This window comes from Gossypium hirsutum, chromosome D10, assembly GCF_007990345.1.
Source record: "Gossypium hirsutum isolate 1008001.06 chromosome D10, Gossypium_hirsutum_v2.1, whole genome shotgun sequence".
In the NCBI taxonomy this organism is placed as follows: domain Eukaryota; kingdom Viridiplantae; phylum Streptophyta; class Magnoliopsida; order Malvales; family Malvaceae; genus Gossypium; species Gossypium hirsutum.
In genome coordinates, this window is record NC_053446.1 from 13248274 (window position 1) to 13257475 (window position 9202).

The 9202-nt window shown below is 34.1% G+C and overlaps 1 protein-coding gene across 2 annotated transcripts; it reads right to left on the bottom strand.

Moving 5' to 3' along the window:
* Positions 1-279: 279 nt before the first annotated feature.
* LOC121222416 (histone-lysine N-methyltransferase CLF) lies at positions 280-8661 on the bottom strand. 2 transcript variants are annotated; one of them, XM_041103146.1, is made up of 17 exons: positions 8266-8661; positions 7773-7874; positions 7373-7689; positions 6278-6439; positions 4934-5018; positions 4551-4694; positions 4419-4466; positions 4255-4326; positions 3466-4175; positions 2907-3063; positions 2551-2774; positions 2241-2372; positions 1562-1658; positions 1248-1295; positions 1043-1171; positions 878-955; positions 280-730 (listed from the first exon to the last, which is right to left on the bottom strand). In XM_041103146.1, the coding sequence occupies exons 1-17, from the start codon at positions 8326-8328 to the stop codon at positions 539-541; spliced, it is 2760 nt and encodes a 919-aa protein (XP_040959080.1). In that variant the 5' UTR covers positions 8329-8661; the 3' UTR covers positions 280-538. The 2 variants fall into 2 exon arrangements, with proteins under 2 accessions (XP_040959080.1, XP_040959081.1); XM_041103147.1 differs by lacking the exon at positions 8266-8661 and adding an exon at positions 8014-8161.
* Positions 8662-9202: the final 541 nt, after the last annotated feature.

Here is a 9202-nt window from a genome sequence, read left to right on the forward strand (position 1 = left end):
CCAAATAAAATTTTTAATATCAAAGTTTTATAAAGATATGTTTTTAGTGTTCCATAATCAAATATATAATTTGAACAGTTAGTAATCGGCACTTATACCCTTACTGATACTCATACGTTGTCTACCTCAATTAGGAAGGTTCACTCAAATTTATTCTGGTTTGCTAATTAATTAATTTGAATTGAATTAATTGCGAGTTATCTACTAATAATTGATTCTATTAAAATTATTAAAATTTTATGAAAATAATATGAAAATGATTTAACTCATAAAATGAGGTTAGAAAAAGATTTGCATCTTCATATTTGTATTCGAAATTAAACATGTTGGGTGGAGGTTTTTTCAAGTTATGCGAATACAAAACGGTCTTTTAAGTCAAAAATCAAACAAGGTTATCAGTTGAGATGAAAATAAGGGTATCCCCAACAACAAAATGAGAACATTCAGTTTTTCCTATCTATCAATGCGAAATGAGAATGACCTTTCTAAGTTGTACCTATGAAAGAATGGCAAAAAAATTTTGAATGTGTCAATAAGGTTAAGCAAGTTTCTTAGCTCGTCCGCTCGAAGGAGCACCATCCTCTTTTTTGGACCCAGATGCCTCGGGTTTTCTAGCCCAGGCAGGAGCTCTGTCTGGCTCGTAACGGTAGTCATAGAATAGTTCCTCTCCTGCATTGATTCGTTCTTTGGCAAATATACCCACACGGTGATCCCCTGCAACCATAATGACCTGCAAGACAATGGTTCATCTCAGCTCAAGAATGAAATGAAAAGTGGCAAAAGCAACTGTGGAACTCCAGAGGGTATTGACAGACAAATGATAAAAGAGTACAAGAGAAAAGAGTCTTTCTTGCATGCAAAGGCGTCTGAAGTGTACCTTGGCATAGCAATTAGGCTCAGGAGAATGGTTGGCGAACTTCAATTTGTCACCTTTTCGGTATGCATCAAGAACAAACTGAAAATTGGCAGCATCAAGGAATCAAAATTTGCTAAGAACATAAAAAGTTACATCTTCCAAAAATAAAAAGATGAAAGGGCATGCCTGATCATTCAGATTGAATAGAAATGATGAATTTTCACGGTCATATATCTTTCCACGCTTATCTGCTTCCCTGTGGGAGATCAGCTCTCCAGTGTACTCACCAAGGTATTCATGCTTGCCAACATTATTCTGAAGGATGGCCCAAAAACTAAACAGTAAGTAGGGGGTGGAAGACTTGAAATCAAACCAAAAATTTCTAAATTACCTTCAAAAAAGCTCCCCATCCAGAAACATCTGATCTTCCAAGCAAGACCTGTACATACATACATGATGGGCAAGCCTTGTCAACAAATCGCTACCATAATCTTCTGGAGTGTCAGGTGTAGGAATATGGAGTGAACAAAAAGGTTAAGCAATGTAATGCCTATAAGACAGGATAGTTATTTGCAAACAAGGGAGCACTAACAAATACAATGTTACTTTAAATATTAAAAATGTATTTCCAAGCATATTCAAATACACCGTACACATGTACTCATCCAAGCAATTAAATGAGATGGGAATAGGAAACACCATTACCCTTTGTTGCTGTTTCAGAAGAAGCTTCATATTTCTGCATTCATAATTGTCACCTCTTTGTGGAGGAACCCCAAGACTACCGGTGCCATCACCACAACTGCAAAGGCAATTTTAAAGAATCAGATGCCAGAAGCAATATAGAAAGGAGAATAGAAAACAAAAACATACAAGCAGTAACTTTAGATTTAAAATAAAAAACAACAAATGAGGTTTCTAAATTTTTATCTGTTCTAAATATGGTCTTAGTCCTCCACTAAAACCGTAGGAGTAATTTCAACATAGCCAAAGAAGACAAGCCACTACTAGCTGAAACTACATTTAGATAGAGGATGAATCTATGAGAAATTTTATCATGTTAATAAAAAGTTGATTATAGAAAAAAAAATTATGAGTTAGTAATGGTGAAGTGCTAGTAAATAAATGTTAAAAAAAGTGAATAAACAAATATGGAAGGCATGTATGATCTCCAAACACAACTTGGGAAGCAGATGAAGCCATATCACAGGTAAGGTTAACATGAACCTTTCCCAACGCAGAAGATGCAACATATACAATTAACAACAATGGTGCCTAATAAAGTTAGTATCTTAGTTCAAATTTAGAATAGGTTTAGGAGAAGCGTGTAACCATTTTTTCCCATAACAGAAGAAGAAAAAGGAAAATCAAAGCCAGAGCTCACCTGACCCAGCAATTTCTACAAACATCCGGATCACATTCCCTGTCTGCAGCAAAGCATGGACACTGACGACTTCGGCATTGACTTTTAGCACAATGACAACCTCTAAATCGATTCTTGCAACTCTTAGGACATCTAAATAAACAAGCAAATATCAATAGACAGAATACATGCTTCAACATCAGGATATCATCAATGCACATGCGGTAACCATATATCTATATCAAGATCTAAGAAATCCAAAGAATCAAATATTGATAGACTCAGGAATTTATTGATGACACAAAATTTAGCTTGAGAAATAATAGCTCACCCGCAGTATTTTTCACAGCATGTTCCATTTAAAAGGCAAGAACATTGCTTTCCGCAAGCAGTTTGACAGCTACACGGATTATACTGCCGGCATGGCTGATCTTTCCTCTCAGTAATCCTTTTCCTGATAGAGTGATATGCAGCTGATTTCCAGGTATATTTCAAACGACGGACTCTACCTCTTCTACGTAAGAATCTTGATCTCCGTCTTACTTCATTATTTCCCTAGGGTTAAAAAACACAAAATAGAAGACAATGAGAACTCAGAGACAAAAAACAGTTGGCAGATTTATATAGTTTAGAGAAAGGGCTCCTCATGTCAAAACCTGCAAAAATAAGTCAAATAAAATCACTAACCATAGCTCCATTAAGGTCAAATTTGGAACACCCTTCAAGAAGAGATAAAACACCATCAGCTGCATGGCAAGCCAGCTTATTGTCAGAGCAGGTCATGTATAGGAAAACCTCCCAACATGTCTTCAATCCGTTTAAAAGATTTCTGGCAATCAAACAGCTGGATGACAAAGAGTAATCTATAAGTCAAAAGAATCAATTTTCAGGAAGGAAACCCAAAAGCTATTACTGCAAGCAAAATGCAAAAAAATTGGTGTTACTTGCAAAGAGAGGACGATCCACAAACTATATAAAGTAACTCTTAGACCATGAGTCTTGATTGTTGTCTGAATTTTGAGAAAATGGGGGAAAGAAAATAAACATCATAATTGAATCATAAACTGCAACTCTTAACAAACACTTACAGCAAGACCTGTAGAAAATTAGTAAGGTGGAAATGCTTACAAATGAATTTAATGATAGAGTATATTGTATAATTAACAATAACCAGGCAGCAGCTTTCATAGAATTCATCGACTCAAAAGCAATACATTAAAATGCAATGTGAAGTTGTAAAACTAACCTGTTCCTACCAAAAATCTCCAGACCTTTATCAAAAAGACCTTTTTCAATAGCTTTCCAAGATTTATCATCACTTAGTTCTTGTTTACATAAATTTTCGTCCACAAACTCTTCATTTCTCAGGCAACCATTGCTACTAGTCTGAGCCAGATCATTAACAGTCTCACTATAGGGTATTTCTCCTTGCACTCCTTTTAATGGCCAATCTTTCCTCCTAGACCTTCCTGTGTTTGAGGATTTCACATCCTTTTGCGAAGAAGACGTAGCATCTTCATTTTCTTTTCGTGGATTAGACCTGAGTCTCATATCTGTAGGTGAAACACCTCCACTCACAAGAGAATCAGATTCGGAAGCTTCCATCTTCTTCTGCCTCTTGCGCATGCAAATTAAAACTCGTTCAGCTACTCGCTTGCTATTTCTCTTGAGAATGCCAGATTTTCCAGCAATTTTATTCTTAGAAGGTGATAACTGAGGAATAGGTGAGGAGTCTTCATGCCTGGGTCTTATCTCCGAGTCACTACTTTCTGAAAGATTTTTGGCATTGGATGAAGCACTTTCACTTTGGCTTGACTTTGCCTTCCTCCTGGTAGATGGACCAGCAGATTTCTTACTAGATGATATTTGTGCCGCAACACCATCAAATGAAGAATTTGACTTGTCTTCGGGATTCATTGGAGACCTAACTGTGTCATTTCTTTCTGACTTAAGTACCTAGCATTAAACAAATCAATAATGTATAAGTACAAGGAATTCAACAAATAAAGAAAAAAGAGATCAGCTAAACATATACCGAACGATAGCAATGCAGACCACATGGTGCATTCTCATCATCTGTACGATTCCATGGAGTTTGTTTATCAGCCTGAAAATTATAGGACTGAGAAAATAAGAATCTAGGAGCCTAGCAACATACTCAGGCAATTATAAACATCTAGAATTGCATGAACAACTCACAGGAAATATTAGGTCCTGAGAACATCCATGTAATCTGCAATCAAAGACCTGCCAAATATAAGAAAAACGGATACAATTAAAGAAGATAAGAAAACAACACAGAATATGATAAAGAACAAGAAAAATGCTTACAAGGCACCGTCTACAAAATAAATTGTCAAAAGAATCAAGAGCTGCTTCTAGATCCTTATCGAGAAAGGAATTCCAATTTTGTTCTTCAGTATCCCTATTCTTAGAGGCCCCAGTATCCTCCTTCATAAGAGTTTCGTATCTTGCCTGTATAAGATGTTGGATGGTGTTTCATATCTCTGTAAAGCCAGCAAAAAGAAAATGGGGAACAGCTGGACCTAAGTTTACACTATGACCAGTTTTATCAGAAAATGAGCAGTGGGGAAAAACAATCCCTTCAAAGAAGAGTCTTAGTAGCCAAAAATGAATGAAAAAGGCCACCTCTATTTTTTTTAAGAAAAAGAAAAATCAAAGGCCAACATGCAATTTCCAGCAAGGGTGCATACCTTGACATCAGCTGGACTTCTAGACAAACACTGTGCTAGTGATTCCAGCACCGGATCAGACAAACCAACTTCCTTGATAGTCATTCTGGCAATTTTATAACAGCATGTGTGAACATAAGCAATAATTGGATGGAGTTCAGACATCAATTTTAAGAATCCTTGAAAGATATAGCGTTATTGGCCCATAAGTCAATATGAAGAATAATAATAATAGAACAAGACCATGCAAGGATCACTAATGCAATATGAATTAAATTTCATAGAACATGTTTAGAAACATCATGTAAAGATAGCTTAGAGGTTCATGAAGTAAATAATAATGATTTTGCAACTATTTTAAGGATATTAGAATTTGATTCAAGTAGCATAATTACATAAGCATATATTTCCTTTCAGAAATAAGAATGAACTGCTTTTCCACCAAAAATAGTTAACTAAATTAAAATGGTGAAAATTCAAAAGGCACAAAGAACCCTAAAGCAACACAACATTTACAAATCTAAGCAAATTAAATAATTGATGTCTTACCCATATTTTTTTGGAATACTTGCAATGTATCCCATAATTATCAATCTTTTTTATAATTATTAATTCCAAACAACACAAGTAAATTATGCATACCTTTGTCACTAAATATTTAAAATACATCTGTATGTGTTGACAAAATTCTAATTAGTGCAGCTATACATGTTTTCAGTAGGGGTGAGCAAAATCCGATTCAATTCAAAAACCTCAATAAAAGAAGTCAAATTTTGAATTAAATAGTTTGAGTTATTTGAGTTAATCAAGTTATTCAAATCAACTTGAATAAAAAATTAAGTTTTTCGGTTTAACTCGAATATGAATTACACAATTCGAGTTATCTGAAAATCCGAATAAGAAAAGGCAAAACTACGCCGTTTTGATAGATGTTTACCTTTTCTAAAGTTAAAATCAAACCCATTACGTTAAAAGGCAAAACTATGTCATTTTGATAAATGTTTACTCATTAATCAAAATCATTATATTGTTTATGTAGTTAAATAATCTTGTACTTCGTCTACTAGTTAAATAATCGGTGCATGCAAATGCAACATCGAGTATAAATAATAGGATTCGTTAACTCGACTCAACTTGACTCGAAATTTTTTGACTCGATTTGGTTCAATTCGAAAAAAATTCAAATCGAGTTCGGTTGCTAAAATAGGATTCGTCAACTTGACTAACTCGAAATTTTTTGACTCGATTCGACTCGATCGAATACTCACCCCGAGTTTTCAGACTATTTTCAGATTTCTACACTAGATCAGGTAGTAAAAGAAACAACATATATTTCACGATAGAAGAAGAGAAAACAAAACCAACCGGAGGATAAAGTCTTCAGATTCAACAAAATATTTCTTTTCTTCATCTTCCTCAAGTAGTTCCTCCTCACTGTCGCTGCAGATAAGTGCCTCACCACCATTTTGATCATAGTATATTCTCCTTCTACCCACCACTGATTGATCCTCTGTCATTCTTTGATTTCTACAGCCAGAGAAATTATTTAGTTTATCCTTTTCATAGAAATTGAGAAAAGAAAAAAGGAAAAAATAAGCTATTCAAATTTTAATTTTGCTAGTGCTTCCATCTGGCCTAGGTGTGTGAAACATGTCGAATCGGAACCTCCCATTGGGCAAGTCATCAAGCTCAATGTGAACGGAGCCTGTTTTGCAAGTGAACACTGTGGAGACATTGGAGTTGTGGCTCGTGATGAAGTTGGCTTTTAGTCCTTTGTGGTGCAGCTCAAGCTATTAGAGGCCCCTTGACACAGGAATTACTTGAGGTGAGAGCTTTCACTTTAGCTCTCAAATTAGCTAAGGAGAGGGGGGAGATTCATTTGCAGTGGTGAACAAGCTCCAATGGGATGGACCAAGACTTATCTATCCTAGGCCTACGCCTCTCTGAAGTTCACAGACATGCTAAGGATTTTCAGTCTATTACTTCTGCTCATATTGGTAGACTTGGAAACCTAGTTGCACACCATTTACCTACTTGGGGGCGGGTTTGTAATGGCATTTTCCATTTTGGATTTGGTTATCCTAGTTTTCTTCTGGAGTTTGTACTTTCTATTTAATTTTTTTTAGTATTTTCCATATCCGTTTTATGGTTCATGTTTGGGGTTTGTGATTTCCCCTCCCAAAAACATCATCTCCAAGGTTCAAACCTGCGTCTTCCCTTGGGAGGGAAATATGCCTTACCATTACATCCAAGAGTCCTTGGTGCTATTTCTATTTAATTATATGGTTTTGTCAAAAAGAAAAATCATATAAGTTTACTAAATTGGATAAACACAATAGTCATTCTAGAAACATGATTAAAACATTTCTTTCTAACCGACGTTCTATATATAAATAAAGAAAGAGTGCAAGAATATACGACATAAAAAATCTGACAAGAAATCTAGTTACTCTCACAAACCTGTCTAGAAATATCCATGTTGTATAAGGTGGCAGCTTTTTTACTTCAGTAAGCTTAATAGGGCGAACAGCATTCTTAACTGGAATACTAGATCCCATAAGAACTGCTGTAGAAGGTTCTTGATAGCTATAACCATCCTTATCCCCATTACTTGCATCAATGCCATTTTGCATACCAAGTGCATCTTTTTGCCGCTTTGTCAATAGATCAGAAGCACTATCGGTGTCAATAATCCAACTGCTTCTCCGTTCCTTTGACAATTTATAAAGATGGCTTGTTATACCAACTAGTTTTTGCTTGTTTTCTTCCAACCTTGTCTGGAAATAAAATAAACCAAAATAGATTAGCATTTAGAACATTTATTTAAGCTCCTGAATAATGAGATAAGCCAGGAATTCACCTTTACAGACAGAGATCGATCTACAGCAACTTGTTTCTTTAACGAATCAATTACTGATAAAATCTCCTTAACAGACAGGGTTTTTCCTTCAATCTGAGTCATCTGCGTAAAAGATAAAAATCCAATCCAAGCTTATTATCATCAAGTATACATAATTCAAGACAGAAATATCTACCAAAAAATTGTTGAACAAACACTTTTAAAACTAAAGAGTATGAGAGGAAAAGAAAAACAATTTGACCTCAAAAGCAAAGACTAAATTCAATCCAGTTTAGTAACATTATCAGCTTACAAACATGTCAATTATACACTAAATTTCAATGACATAATAACCCATAAAATAAGCTAAATTCAACAAAATGCAGCTAGCTCCTACAATAAAACAAAAAAAGAGTCCAAAATCGAGGGGAAAAAAATAGTTAAAATGAGAATCATAAGGAAGTAAAATATTCATGTGAGAGAGAGAAAGAAAAATCGGAAATGCGAGAGTTACCGAGGAATCCTTTGGAGGTTCCGATCTATCCGCCGAAGCAGAACGCGAAGGTTTCGCTGTCATAGTCGGAGAGAGAAGCGGTTAGAGTCCGAAAAAGTAGATAGGAAGATCCGGATCGGGATCCAATTCATAAGAAGACAATGCCGGAGGAGTAAAACAAGCAAACTAGGTTTTTTGGCGGGTCAAGCTTCAAACCCTAATTAGAACAACTTTCTTTCCCTCTCTTTAACTTTTTTTTTTTTCGTAGGGTCATTTTTTGTTTTTATTTCCTTTTCTACAGAGTTTTTTTAATTATTTTAAATAGACTGAGGTTGAAAAATGTAAAATAAAGTTTTGGGGGGAAAGAAACGTGGCAATCTGGTTTGAATTATGTACTGTTGAACTTAACAAATGCTTGCTTTGTTTGGATCAACAGACACAATTTCCCATTTGTATGAAAATGAGATATCTCAAATAATTAAATATAATTAAAAACACGCAATAGTATTAATTGAATTACATTTTTAATTAAAGAATTTCATTTATATCAAAAATTTTAAAATTCTAAAAACAAATTTAAATAATGGAGATATTGAAAATTTAGGAGGAGTTTTAAGTATCTCAATTTCTTTTTTCAAATTTCTCATTGTTTTATTTTTAATATACATGATCCTACTATAAAATAAAAAATTTAAACTTCTAAAAAAACAATTTTTACTAGATTTTAATATATATTTTAAAATTTTATTTTATTAAAAATATTTAAAAATTTTAAAAATAAAATGATATCTGTATTGAATATTTTTAATATCATTTATTTTTCTTTAATTTGTAAAATTTCAATAACACAAGTTTTCTTAAAACAATTATTTATGCAATGACAATTACTAGCATTTTAGAAAATCTCTAAAATTTTAAAATTCTTCACCAAATACACTCTCAAGCAATTTGAATTATT

Excerpts from the sequence above, each read along its gene's own strand:
- LOC121222416 (XM_041103146.1), bottom strand. The coding sequence starts at position 8,328 with ATGACAGCGAAACCTTCGCGTTCTGCTTCGGCGGATAGATCGGAACCT. Across the intron at positions 4,695-4,933 it reads GAAGTCCAGCTGATGTCAAG|GCAAGATACGAAACTCTTAT; the intron begins GTATGCACCCTT and ends CATCTTATACAG. Across the intron at positions 3,064-3,465 it reads GAGATTTTTGGTAGGAACAG|CTGTTTGATTGCCAGAAATC; the intron begins GTTAGTTTTACA and ends TTTGTCATCCAG.